This window comes from Phascolarctos cinereus, unplaced genomic scaffold (genome assembly GCF_003287225.1).
Source record: "Phascolarctos cinereus isolate Bilbo 61053 unplaced genomic scaffold, phaCin_HiC Scaffold_1;HRSCAF=81, whole genome shotgun sequence".
Classification (NCBI taxonomy): Eukaryota; Metazoa; Chordata; class Mammalia; order Diprotodontia; family Phascolarctidae; genus Phascolarctos; species Phascolarctos cinereus.
Window position 1 is genome coordinate 264,750,046 of NW_027555514.1, and position 22,551 is coordinate 264,772,596.

Sequence of the window (22,551 nt, forward strand, 5' to 3'; positions counted from 1 at the left end):
TCCCTTTTCAATCTCTACTCTATACTGGACTTCATCCACAACAGTGGGAAACACCTCTGGTGAGTACATATCTTCCTATTTTATGCTTTGCTTGATAAAAACCAAGGACTGCCCAATAAGATTGTCTCTGTTATAATTATATTATGAACATAATATACCTATAATACATAATTATATAATGTATAATTATATATTAATAATTATAATATAATTTTTATGTCATTCCGACATATGAAACCTTGTCAGAGGAGAGCTTTTAGAGTTCTGTTTTACCAAATTACTAGAGTAGGTCTATGTCTATATGAGTGGAGAGGAAGGAATATATAGGAGAGATGTTTCCAAGGTAAAAACATTAAGATTTAGCAACGCACTGGACAGACAGGGTGAGTGAAAGGATTGGAGGATGACATTGAGGTTTGGAACTGGTTTGGAGAATGGAGGTGCCATTATCATTAACAGGGAAATCTGGAAGAGGAGAGAGGCCTTGGGAGGAAAGATAATGCCTTCTGTTTTGGACATCTCAAGTTTGAGATGTGTTAAGAGGCAGTTGGTGATATAAAATCTCAGAAAAGAAGTTAGGGGTGACCTGGAAATCATCTGCATTCGTGGGAAGTTATGAGATGACCAACTCTGACAGCTTAGAGAAGAGGGCCCAGGAGAGAGCCTTGGGGAATTCCTCTGATTAGTGGGCATGCCCTGGATGAAGATGCAACAAAGGAGACTGAGAAGGAGCTGACAGACAGGTAGGAGAACCAGAAAAGAATAATGTCAGGAAAACCTAGAAAGAAGAGACAGTATCTAGGAGAAGAGTGTGATTAACAATGTCGAAGTTAGCAGGGAGATCAAGAGGGATGCAGACGGATGAAAAGCCATGAGATCTAGCAATGAAGAGATCACCCATAACCGGACTAAGCAGTTTCAGTTGAATGATGAGGTCAGAAACCAGAGAGCAGAGGGTTTACAGTCAATCGACTGAGAGGACAAGTAGAGGAACTACATGCAGAAGGCTTTCTTAAGGAGTTTAGCCACAAACAGGAAGACAGATTTGGGACGACAACAGGGATGGTTGAATGAGATTCTTTTTTTTTTAAAATTCCTTTGGTATCTTCCCCTCTTTCAGAAAGTTTGAGAATCAGTCCTTCAGGGCTCAAAATGACATGACTTCAGTAAGCCCCCTTTGTATACACATGGTCTAGTCTAGCTTCCTTTCTCTATTTCTTCAGTGGTATTTCCACCTCCTCATATGGGACATCCGGGACAGTGATGTTAGGAATTCAAGTGTGGCGGCCCTGTCCTTAACGGTAAAAAGTGTGTTATAAAAACCTTTGGATGTCTTTTTCCGTTTTTTCATCTGGGTGTTAGCCTCCTTCCAGTTAAGTCCTTAAATGCCTTCAAGATGACTTTTTTAGTTGGGTCTCTTGACAAGCTTTCTTTAAAATGGTGTTTCCCAGCACTGCTTCTTACTGTTTTATGAGACATAGCTGCTCATAATCTTCCATCATAAGATTTTACAAAGAAGTCTACGTTCTAAACTTATGTGGTCTTTGGCCACCACATATTTCTACTTAGCAAGGACAATAAGGGTTTACTGGCTGAGCTGGTTTCTAGGTTCTCTGGTCTCATAGCAAATAGTTTGTATCTATTAAACTTCTTTGGGGAACACTTGTAGTCAGTGTCAAGTACAAAAAGCAATCGATGTAGAAGAAAGTCTGCTTGATCCAAGTTTATTCCATGCCAACCTAATACAGTTTTAAGCAGCTCCCTACTACCTGCGTTTGACTAATAAAGGGTGTGTCAGAAATGTCAGAAAAATTTATTTTCATTTCACATTTTTTTCTCTATTTATTTGCTTTACCTCATTCTCATAATAGTATGGCGCTGCCAGAGACTATCTTTGCCAACATCCCAATAAACTCTTCTCCTTGGTGAGTGCACCACTCTCTAGGTTGGTCTAATACTGGTCTAGCCTGTGGCAAGGGCTTCAATAGTACTACATGAGACAAATATTTATGAGGACCTGACCTAGGTTTAGTACTGATTTCTAAAGCCTCTCTAGAATTAATAGATAATGGTTCTCAGGAGCAAAGAAACGGATTTTCTTCTTGTGACTCACCATATGAATACTTCATCCCACAGAAGATTTGGGGGTTTCCTAATGATTGTTCTTTACATTCACATTTACCTAAAAAAAAGTAAACAAAGATTCATCTTCATTAACACTGCAAAGGCGAAAACTGACAAGTACATTCAAGTAACATAACTGTGTCCTCTTAAGTTATTTCCTCAGAGTGCTCAAGAAATCAATAGCCACAAGGACAAAGGAGAATTATTTAGACCCATAGTAGAACAACGGAGTTGCAGAACCATCTAAATGAATTAAATTTATTTATCTATGGAGGGCTGAAGAGAGAGAGTATGTTTTTAGGTTTCCCACCAATAGCAGGAATCCCCTCTGTACTCTCCCCCACAAATGGTCATCCAGTCTTAAAGACCACTAGTGATGGGGGCCTCCCCACATTCTGAGGCAGCCTTAATCGGTAGGGCTTCCTGGAAGTCCCACCCATGCCCCTGGCTCTTTCCTCTTAAGTGAGGCAGAACCAGTGTAACCCTTCTTCCTCATCAAAGTCCTTCCAATATCTGAAGATGGAGAATGCATTCCTCTTAAGTCTTCTCTTCTATAGGCTAAACGTGTCCCATTCCTCCAAGTAATCCTCATATGGAATGATGTCTAATCTCTCCACTCTCCCGGCCATTTTCCTAAAAGGGTGATGGGAGGAACCAATGGACTTAGCACTCTTTTCCCAGTTTCTTCTCTCTCCCTGCCAAAGTCTTTAGGATCCAAGGAAGTTTTATTTTTACTTTAATTTTTAGGACTGGCCAGATGTGGCCACATAATAGGCACAGCAGAAGGAGCCAGCACAGAGGACGAGGCAGGATAACAGGTGGTATAACAAGAAGCCACAGGATCAAGGATCCATTGGAGAAGTTCATCTTGGGAAGAGGGTAATGCTTTCTCCAAGAGAAGAAGGGAGGGCAAAAAGTAGAGCAGGAGAGAAAGATAAATGGTGAGACAAAGAAGAGAGAACATATGGGAGCTTGAATCGTCTAAGTCCAAGGATAGGTCATCTACTGAGAAGGAAGACAGTAGGTGCTGGGCTGTGGCCTTGAGAAGAGCAGCAAAGATATGGAACAGTTATTACAGGGAATGCAACAGGGAGGCCATTAAAGAGGAACAGAAGGCTTTGCAATGAACACTGATGTCCTACTTTGAGGTTAAACAGCATGAATTTGGAGTGCAGCCAATCTGTTCAGTGACTTTCCTTAGTTATTCCAGGAACAGAAGCAAAGAAAGCAGTGGGATTTATCTATTCCTGGAGTTGGTAAGGCAGGGACATCACACGTTCAAGGGGGTAAAGGGAATCTATATTCTTGTGTAGAAGATGATTGGTCGGAATACCTCACCTGGGGTCCAGGCTAGAGGGGAGAGGGAGAAATGAATCCAGAAATGGGTCGATGGATTGGGAAGACCTGTAACGACTGTCACGAGGGGAAAGAACATTTTATTATGAATGGAGTTGGATGGATTTTTACATCCAATAGGTTATCAGCTTTCTCAGTGCCAAGCTCAAAATTATTTGAGAGTAATTAAGTGCTGAACTTCTTTGTCGTTATTTAACTTGTTTGCATATTTTGTCCAGCCCTAACCTCCTCCCTGTTCAGGCAGGGAGCCAACTGGATTGTAAAGGCACGAAGGGTATTGATAATAGGAAGAATAATTGAGAGTTAACTATATTAGCATATTAGCAGAAAAATCATTTAGTTTGGACATAGATTTATAAAATCATTAAGGGGAATATGCTAAGCGTGGGGTGAATGGGAGAAATTGGATAGAAAACTGAGTGTAAATGATTAATGATTTAAACATTACTCAATTTATATGGCTCTCCTTGCTTTTCTGTGGCACATGTGATGAGGGAAAATTTTTGTCTTTTTTGAAAAAAACTCACTAGTAACATTTAACCCATGTATTTAAAGCCACGTTGGCTGAAACAATTTTAAACAATGGTGGATGGGTGTGTGGTTATTTTAGAGTAGCAAAGGCCCTGCAGAAAGTTCAGAGAATCTGATATAATGTGTAAACCCATACTAGTCTCCACTCTTAGGACAGGGAGAATGAAAATGTTCTGTTCAGCTTAAGAGCATCATGACCCTGCGTCTTTACAGAAAACTGTTATTCTGGCATGGGGCGATACAGCAGGAAAACCATGGAAACCCTGGGCAAGTCACGCTCTCTTAGCGTTCCAGGCCCTTTTCAAGACTATGAACTGCAGACCAGCTGCTGATCTGTCTTGGTTCTCTACACCAACGGAATCCTAGACTGGTTCCCTATGCATTCCTCTTCCTTCCTCACCAAGCAAGAAAAGCCATGAGATAATAATGGGATAAGGGGCAGAGGACCAGGCTTCTAGGCTCTGCTGTAGACTAGTGTGGGACCTCTGGCAAGTTCCTTTTGGCTTGAGTTCCATCATCTATAATAGCAAGGGTTTGGACTAAAAATTCCGTCTCCTCCAATTTGAAAATTCTAATAATTCTATGATGATTAGCTGGACTATAAGAGCAAGAGAATCGTTGGTTTGGCCTCTGATGCTTCCCAGCTGTGGGACCAGAGGCAAATGACTCTGTTTGCCTCAGTTTTTTCTATCCATAAAATGGAGATAATGAGAGCATCTGCTTCCTAGGGTGGTGAGAATCAAATGAGATAATGTACACAAAACACCCTATAAAGCTTAAAGCATGTGGTAAAGGTTGGCAATTATTATCATTATCAATGCCGCTGCAGCTCAGTGTCAACAGCATCTACAGGCATCCCAACTGGCCGTGGGCGGCCTCAGGTTCTCCTCCTAACAGAGCACGGTGGCGAACGCAGCGCTGCCTATGGTAACACACTAAACACCAGGCTCCATTCAAGGCCGCTGCCAGCCAGGCGACCAGAGAACACAGCCCAAGACCTCCTGGTGACTCCACAAAGGCACCGCTGACGTGCTGTGCCAAAAACCCTCGCAGGGCCTCCTGCGGCCCCCTCCAAGAGGTGAGGCTCTTCTCTTTGGTCTCGGGCCCACAAAAACACAGGCACCCCTCTCTGGGTGCTTTCTCACACACCTCAGAAGGACAGAATAAGAGCACTTATCAGAACTGTTCGAATTTTAGAGTTTGAGGAGGCCTAGAATTTCTAGTCCAAACCCCTGTTAGAGACGATGAAGCCCAAGCCAAAAAGTGCTTGCCCAAGGTCCCCCACTCAGGCCATGGCAGAGCCTAGAAGCCAGGTCTCCTGCTCCCTTATCCTCTTATCCTATGGGCTTTCTTTTTTTGGGGGGGGGGAGGAAAGGGAGAAGAGCCTAGTACTTAATAACCGCTAACATTTATATAGCAACTTAAGGCTTACAGGTACTCTACATAAATTATCTCATTTGATCCTCAAATCAACCCAGTGAGGTAGATGCTGTCACTATCTCATTTTACAGATAAGAAAACTGAGGCAGATGGCAGTGAAGTGACTTGTTCAGAATCACAATTATGGTGACTAAGGCAGGTCTTTCTGTCCCCAAGCTCAGCTGCCTAAAAGCCAGGACTTCACCCCTGTGGCTGCTTCCTTTATCGATTCCCCTCGGCTTGTGAGAGGGCTGGAGAATTGCTTTGTCTCAACATATTTTACCTTGTGGTCTATGTGGTAATGACCAGACATTTAGTCCGTCATCCAGCCCACAGGCAAGGCCTTCTCAGCGTGGAAGGATATGCCACAGCTTCCTCTCTTGGCACAGCCTTTGGGAAGCCAGGGTCACCTCCATGCCATGCAGGGCTTTGGAAGAAGAATTTCAGAAATGATGATGGTCAAATATTAAAACTGACACTAGGATAAGCTTTGCTGATTAGGTCTCAACTTGGCCTTGTTTTTTTCAAAAACTAAATCTGGAAGGGGAAAAAAAAACGCTTGCTTTGCTATACTGGGTTATTAGAAAGTTAAAGAAATAGGATTGTTTACACTACTGCAGTATTAGTCAAAGCCAATTTTGTTGTTCAGGAAACGAAATATTTCAGCTGGTGCTCTCTACCTCACAAGAAGTTGTGGGAACGAAGGCTCTGCTGCTGGTACAGGCTCTAAGCTCCTAGTACAGTGACTCCCTTCACACAGGCAGGTAGACATACACAGCTGTTTGAATACAGATCTCACTGTGTCTGCCACACTTGCATGCTTGGGACACAGTGCACTGCTCCTTGCTGAAAGAGGGTGCCCATGGGAGCTATTCTACACCCAGAGGAAGACGGCTGTTTCGCAGGAAACTGAACAATAACTTCTCTAAGCTGGAGCCCACCCAGATGAATTCCAGATAGTCTTGAGGGACATCACAGACAGCACAGCTGTTAATGTGGATAGGAGAGTCTGGAGTCACTCTGGTGCCAGCACTATGTTACATGCCTAATTGGTTTGATGCCAGCTCCCTAGTAACATGCATAATTGGCTAACTGAATGTCACATAAGCTTAAAAGCCTGATCCTCAGAGATCTTCCTCAGCAGACTACAAGACTATAGTAGAGTCAGAGAATCATAAACAACGCTATGTTGGAAAAATGTTTCAGGTACTCACTAAATGAACAGTAAATAATTTCAATTAAATGTACAGAAATCAAACTAGAAAGCATTAAGAGGAAAAATTTTTGGTAGTAACTGCTGACATTTCTTCTTTTCTAAACTTTGATATGATTTTAGGTTTTTTCTTCCACTATTTTTCCTTTTGTGAGTAAAAATGAACCCTTAGCCTTTGCTACATAGGTCTTTTTGTCCCAACATGTTCCCCAAGAGACACACACTTGTATGGTAAGTTCTGTCTCATCACTTCAGAACTAAAGAGTACCATTATGCTGCTTTTCATCCACTGCGAGCAAATTTTTTACTCTCAGGTGTTAAAAATTGCTATTGCCTAGGACTGGGCCAGGAAAGAAGAGAGCCGACTCTGTCTTCCTTCTCACCTGAATGTCGAAGAGCTGAGAATCCTTGTTCGTCCTCCCATTCCCAGGCTGGTTCACTCTGGTTAAATACAGGGTAGAAGTCTGGGAGTTCATGGTACCAGTCAATGTCTGCACTGCTATAATAAAGTCAAACTATGAATAAGAATATGTCACATTGGTCAAAGGACATGAACAGGCAGCTTTTCAAAGAAGCTGCACAAATAATCAACAATTGTGTTTACAGCCAGTAATCAGAGCAACGTAAATTTAAAACGAAACATCATATTATACTCCTATCATCCTGGCAAGGATGGAAAAATTCAAAGTTGCAGGGAGCTGTGAGGAAATATACTTATCAAGTCACCGTTGATGGAGCTGTGAATTGGTCCAAACATTTTGGAAATCTGTATGTGACCGTATAGTAAGTTACAATATTGTTCCTATCCTTTGATCCAGAAATCCTAAGGTTTATAACCTAAGGAAGTTATTGGACCAGGCGAGCCAGGGTGTTTCCTTTGATTGCCTGCCTGTGTCTTTAAAACTGCCCAGACTGAGCTGTTAGCTCTCTTTTTTGGCAGCTGTTAACTGCTGTGTCCAGAGGGTGAAGATCCCAGTTTACCCAAAGGCAGGATGCCATGAACTGAACTGGGGAGGGGGACAGGACTTGCTTTCCCTGCTCTCCTTTTACCCCTGGCTCTGAGAAATGGGCCTGGGGTTGCTTGTTTCTGTTCTCTGGTGTTTGTCTTCCTCAGTTTCAGGTGCCAGAGGTGATTCCCGGGGGACCAGGAGTTCAAGCCATAGAGACGCTGGTGCCAGGACTGCAGCCAGCCATCCCCGTACTAAAGTCTGGAGAAGCCAGGGTGCCTGCAACTTGAGCCCCAGGGGGGTTCTGGACTTGGAACTGGAACCACACTCTCTGGGAACTGAGCTAAGCTAGGAAACCTAATCTTCTTCCCTTTCCCAGAGACTGACGTGGTAAAAAGGGGTGGGGATTGTGCCTCCCTGGGCTAAGGGTGAGTAAGTTTGTATATCTGTGATTATACTTTCTGAAGTAAATATTTCTGTGTTAAAGCTAATCTCATTATTAGTGGCTAAATGGAACTAGGGTGCAGAACATCTCCTAAAATTGAGGGGGCATCATTAGTGGAGACTGGAGCCATCTGTAGAGCTGAGATACCCCACAAATCCCCCTTTAAGGGACTAGAGAACCCTGGGGGGGGGAAGGGAAACCATAAACTCTAACATCTGGACTAGGCACTGAGAGCTAGAGTGGACTGTGTTACAATTAAAATTTTCAGCTATAATTCTTAGAGCTCACATTGTATGGAGCTTTACAGTTTACAAAGCATTTTCTCATTTGATCTTTGTAACAACTCTGTGAAGTAGCCAGTGTGAGTAGTGTTATATACATTTTACAGTTTAGAAAATGGAAGTTCAGAGATGTAAAAGTCAAAGTCATGGGTGGGGGAGGGAAGGGGGAAGAGAAGAAGGACCATAGCCCAGGTCTCTGGATCCCATCTTCAGCCCTCTTTTCACTGTGATACATTGTGCAAGTGGTGAAACTTTTTTTTCTTTTTAATTGGTTTACTTTATTATTGTTTTCCTGCCCCATTAAACGGAAAAGGATAGTCTTGCCAGAAGAGAAAATATAAAAATGAGTTAAGACAATAGCTGCACATGCACATAACGCAATTTTAAGATAAAACTGAACCACAACAAAGTTCAAAATGAGTTATAACTGTGGCTTAAAAATTTTAAACATTATTATTGAGGAGAAGATTAACAAATAGTCATTAAACTCTATCAATATCAAAAGATAAGAATAGCCAGTTGGTAATCACAGCTGGGGCAGCGAGTGGTGCAATAGATAGAGTGTCAGGACCAGAGTCAGAAACACTCATCTTCCTGAATTCAAATCCAGTCTTAGACACCTACCAGCTGTGTGACCCTGGGTAAGTCACTTCACCCTGTTTGCCTCAGTTCCTTCATCTGTCAAATGAGCTGGAGAAGGAAATGGCAAACCACTCCAGTGTCTTTACAAAGAAAACCCCACATGGGGCCACAAAGACTTGGATGTGACTGAAACGACTGAGCACCAACGACAAAATCACAACTAGGTAAATAAAACAAATTCAGAATCTAAAAGTTCTTCCTACCGCTCCAGACTTCTTACACTTTGCTGCCTTCCAAGGACTCTACCATCCAGCGATGCTGGCTACTTGCTTTCCCTCATATGACTTTGGGGCTTGTCACTGCCCATCCCCCAGGTCTGAAGGGCTGACCATCCTCATCTCCAAATTGTAACTTCCCTGACTTCCTTCAAGATTTAGCTCAAATCTCACCTCCCACAGAAGCCTGCCTCCCTCTCTAACCATGCTAGTGCCTTCCTTCTGAGATTGCAATCAGTGAAATAACGTACATTTCATATGTCTTTTACGTATGTAGTTTTTTGCATGTTGTTTTGTCCATGAGAAGGCAGGGACCAGATTTTTGCATTTCTTTGGATTCCCAGTACTGAGCACAGTGCCTAGCAATTTGCTGTTGTGGTTCAGGTGATGCTTAAAAGACTCCCTCGGCCCCTGGTAGAAAGCATCCTATGTTTCCAGAGGTACAAAGCTTACACCATGACTCCTACTTTTCAGAAACTTAACAGAGAATCTTTTCTCTTGGATTTCAGGGTCTGTTGTTAATAGGAATCATTCATCTTACAACAAAATGGGGCAAATGTGATTCCCAGAGTCTTGGCCTTTCCCGATGCCCTGAAAGAATTCTTTATAGGAGGCCCAACTATAAGGTCCACCTACTAAACCCTTCTAAGACATCTACCCCCAATTTTGGAGTATCTTCTAAATTATGAATAGCATTCCAGATATCCAAAGAAATAAGATAAGAGACAAGAGGCTGTCTGCTCACCTGCTGATGCAGTCCCCTGTGAGGGGGTCACAGCTTCTTGCACAGTCACATGGTCTGCAGCCATATTCTCCAAAACCCCAGTATCCTACCATACACTTGTCACAATGAGGGCCTGCCACTCCAGGTTTGCAAGGGCAGTCACCATTGCTGGGGTCACAGAAGGTTGATGAGCTGAAGGGAAGAACAGCTGACCCAATGGGATGGCAGGAACACACTAAAAGAGAATCAACACACAAAATACCTTCAATTCTAAATTAGTTACTTATGGACTATCCATGATCCAGGCTGATATTCTCGTTGTCAATCAGCACACCCACAAACTGTCACATCAGTTGGTATGTGCCCAGGGAATGCAAACTAACTTGCAGATATTCTGTTGCAGCTACAAAACCACCACCACCACCACCACCACCACAAAACCCACTCCTAAATCCCCAAACCAAACCAAACTCCAAAACTATAGGTATGTTACAGAATCAAATATGAATGGTCTTTGCATTATCTGCTTCCTGAATTCTCTTCATATTTACAGAAAATAATTGAATATGATAATATTTTTAAGTAGAGGAAAGAAAACTTTCTTGGTGGAAATAGCTTTGTCATTGTTTAGGGAAACTGCCGGCCTGAGTATTATCCTATGTCTTTAGTGTTTTCTCTAACCAGAGCATACCAGCCACTGGAAGATGAAGTGTCTTTGAATGGTCTCAAAATCCCTGGCCTGATTTTGAGAAAAGGAATGAGGATCATCTTTAGGTTTGGGCCATCTTACAGGTCAAAGGAGTCATGTGGGTTGTCAGTTCTGGGGATTTCATGGGGCTTCTAGCTCATAAATGAGTGTCATGAAGGACAAGTACCTCACTGGCTCCTCAAAATGTCTTGAATCTTTGGATGAACTTCAGAGCTTACACTCCTGTTCAGGGGTTCATTGGCCTAGGACCTGTCCTAGACTCAAAGTACCCTAGTGAGGGTAGCTATAGGCTCCCTAAATTGGTCCTAAGAATCTCAGAGTTCAGGCCAGGGGCTTCTCCTCACAGTCTTATGCCAACAGCATTTTAAAAAATACTGGGTTGTAACTAACAGTCTGCACCTTTGTATTACAGCAGAACCACAGTATAAAGCAACTAGATGCCTGAGCCCTCCCTGGCAGGTGTGTTACTTGGACACGCTCCCGAGCTGAGCAGACTTGATCTGCCTCCATATATGCCAAGGGCCATCTCTGTCTTACACACTTCCATGTCAGGAATGGATAAGGCTTCTTGTGTTCTTCCTTATATGGAAGTTCCATCTATGGAGAAGAGACATGACGATGTGGAGTGGAAAGAGCCTCAGAACCATGGCTACATTTCTTCACCCTCTCAGTTTCCACAGAAAGGAAGCAGAGATGTTTGCCATGGTGGATTTCTGCTGACATTAACCTGACAGAATTAAGGGAATACAAGTCTAGAGATAGGCAAACGAAGGGGTCCTACTGGGCCATTTTAACTGAGATTTCTAATTCTTTTATTTGCTCAGATTCACCTCCCTCCTTTAGAATGTGCTCAGAGGTAACTTAAATGGAATCCAGTGACAATACCAGCAATACTTGTAGGCACTAAGGCAAGAAAACAGATAACCCTGCCAAAGTGATCTTCCCAAAGTGCAGATCTGAACACGTCACCCCACCTTCACACCCCCCCATCATTAAACTCCAGGGGCTCCTCCCGATTACCTCCAGGATCAAATATAAAATTCTGTTTGCCTTGTTTCCATTTTAAAGTAAGTTTTTATTGATATATTTTTATACCAGTTTCCCTTTCCACCAGTATTCTTCGAGAGCTGTTCCATATAACAAACATTATTTTTATAGACAAAAAAGAAAAAGAGGAAAAAAATCATCATGACTAATCAATACACTGAAGAAGGCTGAAACTCTGGCAGTGCACAACCTAAGTGGGCCTCACCCCTTTGTAGAAGGGATGGGACGGGAACATCTGTGTGGATGTTGTGTGATTTGTCCTTCATTCTCAAAGAGGACCATGACATCAGGAAGATGATGCCATTACTTGCAAGGGAATTGGATTAAAAACTCTGTTTAGTTTTTAAAGCCCCTCCCCACATGACCCCTTCCTACTCTCCCAGTTGTCTTTTATGTTATACCACATATAATACAATTCAGCAACACTGGCTCCTTGCTGTTCTTTGCACAAGATGCTCCATTTCCTGACTCAATCTATTTTCACTCAGTCTCCCAAACCTGATATGTTCTCTCTCCTTTCTCCCCATCCTGGCTTCCTTCTAAAACCTCACCTGCATGAAGCCTTCTCTGGTCCTGCTCAATGCTAGTGCCTTCCCTCTGAAATTACTTCTAATTTACCTAGCATGTACCTGGAATATACATAGTTATTTACATGTTTTCTCCTCCATTAGAATATGAACTGCCTGACAGCAGGTGCCATTTTCTTTTGGTCTTTCATGTTATTGTATTCCCAAAGCTTAATTAGGATGGTGCCTGACACATAGGAAGCACTTGATCAATGCTTGTTGATTTGTAGATAACCATGACAAAATTCTAATGATATGGACAATTTTGCAGGTTTATGACTTTGATTTTTTTTTTTTTGCCTATAGGAATCTGAACCTAAGAATGTACCATAGAAATGATAACCTAATTTGGTTTACTGTCATACTTAATCAAGTAGCTTGCTCTTATGTTTTACTCAAACGAAATTTTTTACTACATACATAACAGTAGATCAATACTCCGTACATCATCTAAATGAATCATTAAATATTTCCTTTATCAGATCCTAAATGGATATTTTCTTTTTGAAAGGTGGTGATGACGAACTCATTTAACCTGAACAATTGTGAAAGCATAGAATGTCTCAGACTGTTACACGTTTCTCAAGGGTAATATGTTTTAAAAATGTAACATTTCGGCCAGGAAAAAAAAAAGATTTAATGTAGGAATCTAACTATTAGCATTTGCTGAAGATAATTTAGATGTATTAAGATGTTCCCTATTAGACTGTGAGCTCCTTGAGGGCAGGGACTGTCTTTTACCTCCTTTTGTATCACCAGTGCTTAGCACAATGCCCAGCACAAAGAAGCTGCCTAATAAATACTGACTGATTCATCGGTTGTTGAACTTTGTCGTTTGAATGCTTGGAGCTTCTTAGTAGAAAAAGATCTTGGAGAAATGCAGATATCTTTTGTTTTTACATCACCTACATCTCCCAAGCATACAGTTTTATTTACTGTCATGTTATTTTTAGAATAGGTTCCTTACCTGACTTTCTAGAGTTGGGTTTTATTATGTAACCTTTGGTTATGCCAGGAGGGCATTATCAGTTTCTCCTAACTTTTTTACAATGAAATGAAGGAAGACTGGACTCTAGAATAGGAATTTATCAACAAATGATACGATTAGTATAGACTTTAAAGGAAATACTCTGGTCCAAATCATGAAAGTGCCATAATTTTGAAGTCATCAGACAAACAGGGTGATTCTGTTGTCACAGAAGCTAAGAAGTATTGGGGTTTATTGTAAAGGAAGGGCCATAGATATGGGGCTTAACTGGAATGTAGAAATCTCAAGCTGTCTAACATTAGAACACATTGAGTACAATATCTTTTCTATCTTGAGGTCTGATTGAATGCTGGGAATATTTATAGTATTTGACCTTATGTACTGTGTGTCTTTTTTTAAAGGTCTATACTCATTTTAGGAATAACCACTTAATTCAGAAGGGAATGTGATTCCATCATCTATGCCAACAGACCTCTCAGTCCTCCAAATCAATATGACTTTTTGCATAATTACAAGATAAAAATACCAGCCAGAAACTATGCAAAACTAGCTTGAGGCGGAAGGCTCCAAAACCTTTCACAGCATATTTTCCCAGCGTAGCACACTGAGGCTTGCCTCACATACCTATCTTCTGAAGTTTGCAAAGCAGTTAACATCTGACACACATACTAAATTTCTTATTTTCCTCAAGCTCAGTGCTGACTCTCAATGACACTTTTCCAATCTTTATTTCCCACTGACTATTAACCTTGAGCTATGGTCTGGGCACTTGGTTTTCCACAGCTAACTGCCAAAATCACTAAAAGGACAAATACAACTCACAAACCTGACTAGAAAAAGTCCAATTCGAGAAACATAAATCTCTGACTGCAGCTGTGACTTTCTCTGTTAGACATTCAAAACCAATAGAGAAGCCAGAATTAGCTTTTAAACATCATAGCTCTTAATTGTTCATTTTACTTTTTCGTTTACACAGCTGTGGTGAGGTGTCCTTAAAAAGACAGCATGATATCTCAAGTGGCAGCCTGACATACTGAAGAGAAAGCTGTGTGGCCATGTCTACAATGGCAAATTGCTCATAAAAGGAATGTGAGCATATTTTCCAAAACATTTTCCCTGGGTTGTCTAAACTGCAAAATGTTATTAAAAAGAAAATGTTTCTGAAAATGTTTATACCATCTTAACTGCCCAAACACATTTTGAAAGTCCTTCTTTAAACATACAGTTTTTACATATAGTTTTCCCATTCTAAGAAAACTGAACACAAACTAATTTAAGCTTACTTACACAACAGCTAAATTAGTATGAGACTCTTTTCAAAGGAATTTTTATATTACTGAAGAATTTGCAACAAGTTTCGTTCATACAGTGAATTAAAAATTGAACTTGGGTCAAGTTCAGTGGCTCTGCCCATTCTTGTTTACTTCAGAGTCACTTCCACTTCCTACAGAAGCTTGTCCAAAACTAGACTGCTCAGAGCCCAAGTGTGGTAGTTCTGATGGTAAAAGGAGCAATTTAAAAAAATCTTTTCAAGTCTTTTCCATTTTCCTTTAGTGTGTTATCCTCCTTCCGTTTTCATCCCTAAACGTACCTGGGATGAACTGGCTCTTTTATATCTCTTGCCAAGTTCTCCTTGAAGTTTTACCCCCTCCTGGCTTCCTCACTGTTTTATGAGGTGACACTGTTCATAATTTTTCACCATCTTCCTCCTGGAGATTTTGCAAATAAGGTTTTATTCTAAATAGGTACTGTACTTTCCTATCATATTTCTCTGCCTAGCAAGGAGATGATGTGTTTGTTGGCCAAAGTGGTTTCTAGGTTGTTTTTTTTAAAATCTCTCTTTGTTGGGGTGATTAATTTATTTTGGTTAAACTTCCTTAGGAAATGGCAGTTTGTTTTGACATGTTTTTAAAATTGATTTAGTATTTTTGGCATCAGTAGCAACAGGTCAAGTTGTGATTGCTTAAATTAAAGACCATGTTTTCTTTTCTTTTCAGTCTTTCTTCTAGGACCACAAGATCACAGGTTTACAGCTCGAAGGAACTTCGGAGATTGTCCCATTTGGTCCCTTTATTTTACAGATAAGGACGTTGAATCCTAGAGAGATTAAATGACTAGCTACATCAAGGTCATACTGGTAGGCAGTGGCATAACTGGGCAAATCCAATACTCTTTCCCTTGCATCACAATGTCTCCTAATTGGTATTAATTTTGATTCTTGTTCTAAGAACTTGATGGTTTGACTATACTCATAAAGCTGTTTGACTCTCACATTGGTAACCAGTGGTCGACAATTTTTTTGGTGATTTTATTTGTTGTTTATCACATCTAGTGTTTCCTGACTCTTTTTTTTAAGAAGATGTATATCCTATATAGCCACAAGCTTCTGTACATTCTAACAAGCCTTTAGCCTCTCTATTTGTTACTCCTGAAGCATGTTTTCCAATATATTTTTTTTACATTCTCTCCTATGCACAACTTTTCTTGGAAGTTAGTGAATATCAAAATACATGTTGATTTAAATTGGAGGGTCTAACTGAGTTTTTCACAGATTTTCTCTACCTCCTCAGTCTGCAACAGATATTGGTACATAATCTACATTTAGATTCACGGTAGTGTTTTTACAAATTATATTATGAATACTAAAATATTAGTGACTATCTCATGATATGATACTTATTGTTGCCTTTGAATACACAATAAATACCAATAAATTGAATACATAATAAAACGAACTCTTTCATTTGCCTCTCCAAAGTGGCTTTGTTTTGCCAAGATTGCCAATATTGATACTTTTTAGGTTTCTCCAGTAGGAGGCCCATTTACTGGTCAGTAGACAAAGGATTTCACATTTAGATTACTAATATCCAAGCTAATATTTGTAGACTGATTAAAATCTGCATGATTCATAGCACTCTTTGCCCCTTTTCTGCCACCATCACTGAAGAAAGACAAAGGAAGCCATAAAGGGCTAAGGGTCTGTTTGTATTTTTCTTTGTTTTATGGGTTGCCACAGCAAAGGGTTCATCCCCAAGTGACCAGTCTACTGTTTAAACAACTCTCTATGTTAAGCTAGTCTGGTTCTCAGAAAGAAAGACAGTCTGTGGCTATGACTGTGCTCAATGTCTCAATGGCAGAAACCACTCAAGTGAAGCTATGTCACTACCACAGCCTTTGGGGACCCAGGGTCACCCCTATGCTAGGATGAAACATCGGAATAAGATTCTGTAAAGACTCAAAGTTTCAAGGAAGAGGCCAAAAAATGGCAACCCCCCCCTTCTCCAATAACCCTCTAAAATCCAGAATGAAGAATTCTAGATAACATCATTTCAATAGGGTTCTAAAGCCCCTTGTTGTAGGTCAATAAAAACTACTGTTCTCTCCTCTAGAGAATCTTCACTACAACTTGAGTCTATGTGTATCCCCTGAGTGTAATGTATGATGCCCCAGAGAGGAGGAGGGATGGCCAATAACAACTTGATGGCCTTGTGATCTTATCCCTGCAAAATGCCTGGATCTCCAGCACTTCCCTGATGGCTCCTTAACATCTGATTGTTCTTTTAGTAAAAATTAGTAGTGAAAGGAAAGCAACAAAATCCCAACCCCCAAACAGTGAAACACTCCTGATTTAGCTTTTCTAAATATGGAACTAAAAGTTCAAGGTCTTCAGCTGGGAAAGAAGCTGCTTTTCAAGTTCTTTCACCACTGCCCAATAGCTTCTACTTTAGTGGAGCCGCCCCCCAGACTCCCAACATTGTTTTCTCCTGAAAAGGCCAAGGCCCTACAGAATTCCTGTTGGAGCATTTCTAACAGCAAACGCATTTTCAAAGATACTCAGCTGCCTGCCCAGGTCACTAGAGGGGAACGGAAGTTGAGGGAAAGGGTTTGGGAAATGAAACTTCTAGTAAAAAGAAGAGAATATGAAATGTTATTATAATAGTAGGTGTGAAACTAAACATTTAGAAAAGAAAATGAAGTTCACTATCTTTTTTGGTTCTGTTGTCTCCTTTCTTTCTACTATCAACTATTTTCCACAGTAGAAGAAGAGCTTAACAAAATAAGAAAAAAAACTGAAAAATGAATCTCATTCCATCAAATAAAGACATTTAAAAATCTTTAACAACATATAAAATCAGTTTTTTGAATGCTTTAATAATAAATCTGCATACTGTTTTTAAAGATGGTAAATTTCAATAGTACTGGAAGTGGGTGATATGGAATTATTAATGTACACTATATAAAATCTCACAGGTCAATGTAACTTCAGTATGAGTTAGATTTTAATGGTTTCACTTGCTGAAAGCTATGTTAACCTCTTTAAAAAGTCAAGATGGTAGAGTCCAAGGTCACATCTGCCAAACATCCCCCAAAACCATTCCTATAAAATGACCACAGAAAATACCAAACAGAATCCTGAGCAGGAAAGCTAAGAAAAAGTCATAGTGAATAATTTTTTCATCTAAGGGCAGCTTAGGAAGGTAGAAAAAGAGGTCTGTGGATATTGCAGCAGGAGCCTGGACGAAGTGTGGACAGTAACGGAAGCAACACTGGCTGTGGGCTGCAGGGGAGCAGTACTCAGGGATGATGAGGGGACCAAACACAGGGTCAGAAAAAGATCCCCAGAGACTCCTGTACTAGAACTGGGCACAGGAACAGGTGCCATAAGGCAGCTCTGTTGTTCATTATTCACTTGAAGGTATCAATTCCAGGATGGAGTGCAGATTGGAAAGGCAGGGACCAGATCTTTTCACAGATCACAGCATACTGGAAGCATCAAAAACCTACAGGCTCCTAGATTGAGCTGGGAAATCAAAAGGACAGAAAAGATAGAGGCTCAGGTGAATTCCACCTCCTCTCTCCCAGAGGTGAGCAGAGCCCAATTGTAACATAAAATCCAAAGTCAAAAAGTAGGCTAGAAAAATGAGGAAACAACAACAACAACAACAAGAACCTAACCATAAAAAACTATTATAGTGATAGGGAAGCTTAAGCCATAAACTCAGAAGAAGACAATAACATCTAAAAGAAACATCTAAAAGCAAAGCCTCAAAGAAAAAAAATGCAGATTGGACACCAGCTCAGTAAGGCAGAAGAGCTAAAGAAAGAGCTTAAAAACTCTAAAACAAATAGCAACAATAAAAAGATTTGAAAAATCAAAAAAAAGAGTGGTAGAGGAAAAATTAGGAAAAGAAATGAAACTTGTACAAGAAAATTATGAAAAGACAATTAACAGCCTGATAAAATAAGCAAAAAAGAAATTCAGCAGAAATTGACTCCTTAAAAATTAGAATTGGTCAAGTGGAAGTTAATGACTCCATGAGACATTGGAAACAATAGGAGTCAAAAGCCTGAAAAAAAAAAAAGGAGAAAATGTGGCATATCTCATAGGAAAAAATCTGAAGACAGATCAAGGACAGACAGTCTGAGAATTATTGGCCCACCTGAAAGCCATGAAAGAAAAGAGCCTAGATATCATATTTCAAGAAATTATAAAGGAAAACTGCCCAGATATCTTAGAACTAGAGGACACAGCAGAAATTGAAAGAATCCACTGATCACACCTCCTGAAAAAGATTCCCAAATGAAAACTCCCAGGAATATTATAGCCAAAATCCAGAGCTCCAAGCTTAAGAAGAAAATACCACAAGAAGTCAGAAAGAAATTGTCTAAACCATGAGGCCACAGTAAGGATCACATAAAATTTAGCAGCTACCATTATAAAGAAGCAGAGGGCTTGGAATGATTTTCCAGAAGGCAAAGAAACTACAACCAAGAATAGCTTATCCAGCAAAACTGAAGAAGTGTGGACCCTCACTCAGGGTCCACATAATCCTACAGGAGGAAAATGGACATTTAATGAAATTGAGGATTTCCAAGCATTCCTGATGAAAAGATCAAAACTAAATAGAAAATTTGACCTTCAAAAACAAGTCTCAAGAGAAGCATAAAAAGGTAAACATTAGTGAGAAATCATAAGGGATTTACTTATAAACTACTGACATTACCAAATGGGCGGATGATACATATATGTAACCCCTAAGAACCTTAGACAATGGGCATTACAATTATAGAAACAACAAAAATTACACAATCATATCAATAGCTTCAGAAAAACTTTTGACAAAATACAATATCCATTCCTATTAAAAACACTAGACAGCAGAAGAATAAATGGTGCTCTTCTTAAAATGACAAGTAGTATCTATCAAAAACCAAGAGCAAGTCTTATCTCTAATGGTGATAAACTAGAAGCCTTCCCAATAGGATCAGAGAGCAAGGATGTTCATTATAACAACTATTATTCAACATTGTACTAAAAACTAACTGTAGCAATCAGACAAGAAAAAAGAAAGAGAAAGAATGAGCATAGGCAACAAGTAACAAAACTGTCATTTTTTGCAGTTGATATGATGGTAGACTTAGAGAACCCTATGAATCAACTGAAAAACTAATTGAAACAATTAACAACTTTAACAAAGTTGCAGGATATAAAATAAACCCATACAATCACCAACATTTCCATATTACCAACAAAACCAAGCAGGAAGCCATACAAAGAGAAAGCCCATTTAAAATAACTGCAGACAGTATAAAATACTTGGAAGTCTTCCTGCCAAGACACATAAGAACTAATATGAACACAGTTACAAAACACTCTTCACACACATAAAGATGGATCTAAACAACTGGAGAAATATTAATTGCTCATGGGTGGGCTGAACCAATATAACAAAAATGACAGCACTACCTGAATTAATTTACTTATTCAGTGCTACCAAACTACCAAAGAATTATTTTATACAGCTAGAAAAAAACATAACAAAATTCATTTGGAGGAACAAAAGGTCAAGACTATAAAGGGAATCAACGAAAAAAAATCTGAAGAAAAGGGGACTAGCATTAACAGATCTCAAATTAAATACTACAAAGTAGTAATCACTGAAACAATTTAGTGCTGGATAAGAAATAGAGTGGTTGATACATGGAACAGATTAGATAAACAACAGGCAGAAGCAACTGAGCACAATAATCTGGTGTTTGATCAACCCAAAGATCCCAGCTATTGGGTCAAGAACTCACTCCTTGACAAAAACTGCCAGGAAAAAGTGAAAGTAGTCTGACAGACCGCTATCTCACACTGTAGGCCAAGGTAAGTTCAGAATGGGTACATGATATAGACATAAAGGATGATATCACAAACATATTAAGGGAGCGTGAAAAAAATTACCTGTCAGATCTACAGACAGGGGAACAATTCATGACCAAACAAGAGATGAGGAGGATCACTGCAGGTAAAATGGATATTTTGATTACATGAAATTAAAACGGCTTTATGCAAATAAAACCAAGGCAGATCAAATTAGAAAGAAAGCAAGAAACTGGGAAAAATTTTACAATAAGTTTTTCTGATAAAGGTCTTATTTCTCAAATATATTAAGGAACTGAACCAAATTTATAAAGATAAGAGCCATTTCCCATGTGATAGATGGTCAAAGGATATGAACAGGCAGTTTTTAGAAGAAATTAAAGCCATTAGAACTCATATTTTAAAAAATGCTCAAAATCACTAATAATTAGAGAAATGCAAATTAAAACAACTCTGAGGTACTACTTCACACCCATTGGATTGGTTAAGATGACAGAAAAGAAAGATAATAAATACTGGGGGAATGCAGAAAAATTGGGACATCGTCTCCCAGTGCACTGTGGGTGGAGCTGTGAACTAGTCCAGCCATTCTGGAGAACAATTTAGATCTATGCCCAAAAGATTATAAAAAACTAGAAAGACCAAGTTTATAACCTAAAGAGATCAAAGAAAAAAACGGAAAGGACCCATATGTATGAAAATATTTATTGCAGCTCTTTTTTTTTTGTGGTGGCAAAGAATTGGAAATTGGAGGGATGCCCTTCAAAGAAGTTGTGGTATGTGATTGTGATGGAATACTATTGTGCTAGAAGAAATGATAAGGGTGGGGGAGGCAGCTAGGTGGCACAGTGGATAGAGCACCGGTCCTGGAATCAGGAGGACCTGAGTTCAAATCTGGCCTCAGACACATACTAGTTCCTAGCTGTGTGACTCTGGGCAAGTTACTTCACCCCAATTGCCTCACTAAAAAAAAAAAAAAAGAAAAAAGAAAGAAAGAAAGAAAGAAAAAAGAAAGGAATGATATAGGGGATGGTTTCAGAAAAACCTGGAAAGACTTATATTAACTGATGCAAAGTGAAGTGAGCAGAATCAGGGGAACAATGTACACAGCAGTAGTGGCAATATTTTAAAGATAATCATCTGCATCAACTCTGATTAACGCAATGATCCATAACAATTCCAAAGGTCTCCTGATGAAAAATGCCATCCACTTCTAGACAGAGTACTGACGGACTCTGAATACAGATTGAAGCACATTTTTTCCCTTGCTTATTTTTTTTTTTGTTGCAAAATGGCTAATGTAGAAATATGTTCAGTATGACTTCATATGTATATAATGGGTATCATATTTCTTTCAATGAGTGAAAGAGGGGTGAAGGGAGAGAATTTGGAATAGAAAACAAATTTTTTTTAAAAAATTAAAAAAAAGTTACATACTACCCAGAGTGACTAAATTCCACGGAATGTTAACTTATTCATCTGCAGGGTATGGGTCCTTCTGCCTGGGTCTAATGTTTTTCTTTTCATATAGAAAAAATCTGAACAGATAGCTAGATGTTTGTATTTCTGTTGACTTCTAAGTCAGGTAAACACAAAAATTCACACCCTTTATTCTGAAGCAAAAATGAAATTAAAACACTACTTAGACACTCACGTTTCTCTTGCTTATTTATCAGTTTGAAGCTGAGCCCATAGAGTCCTTTCCTGAGTTCATTCAATAGGCTCTCAGGCAGTACAAACGTAGCTTTATGTACACAGTTTGCTACTGTAAACGTCTGTAAAAACGATACGCCTGTGTCCTTTGGGACAGAGCCTTTTGGGTGTGTGCTACAGACTGACTCCTGCTATTGGAAAGTTTCTTGACAAAATCTGCTACCCATTTCATTTTTATGAGTTTGGTTCTGTGGCACATGACAGTTCATGTATTAGGAAACAGTATGCCAGTTTGTTTTTACTTCATCAAGGCTAGGTCTATAAAATGTTTATGTAGCAGTTCCAGGTCTCTGAGATCTGCCATCAGATTCTGCTCTTCATCCTTCTGAAGAGGTGATTTAATGGATTGGAAAGAGCATTTTGCCTAGAGTCAGTAGAGCTCCAAGTCCAAATACTGGCTCTTTCACTTAACCCGGGCAAACTACGTGAGTTTCAGTTTACTCATCTATAAAATGGGGATAATGATGCAGGTAGAAACCTACCT

The 22,551-nt window shown here is 39.7% G+C and overlaps 1 protein-coding gene across 1 annotated transcript in view; it reads right to left on the bottom strand.

The window, feature by feature from the left end:
• NTN4 (netrin 4) overlaps nucleotides 1-22,551 on the bottom strand; it is a 149,250-nt gene that overhangs the window by 15,712 nt on the left and 110,987 nt on the right. The window contains 3 exon segments of the mRNA XM_021006486.2: nucleotides 2,114-2,182; nucleotides 7,027-7,142; nucleotides 9,919-10,132. Coding sequence (XP_020862145.1) covers nucleotides 2,114-2,182; nucleotides 7,027-7,142; nucleotides 9,919-10,132 — 399 coding nt within the window.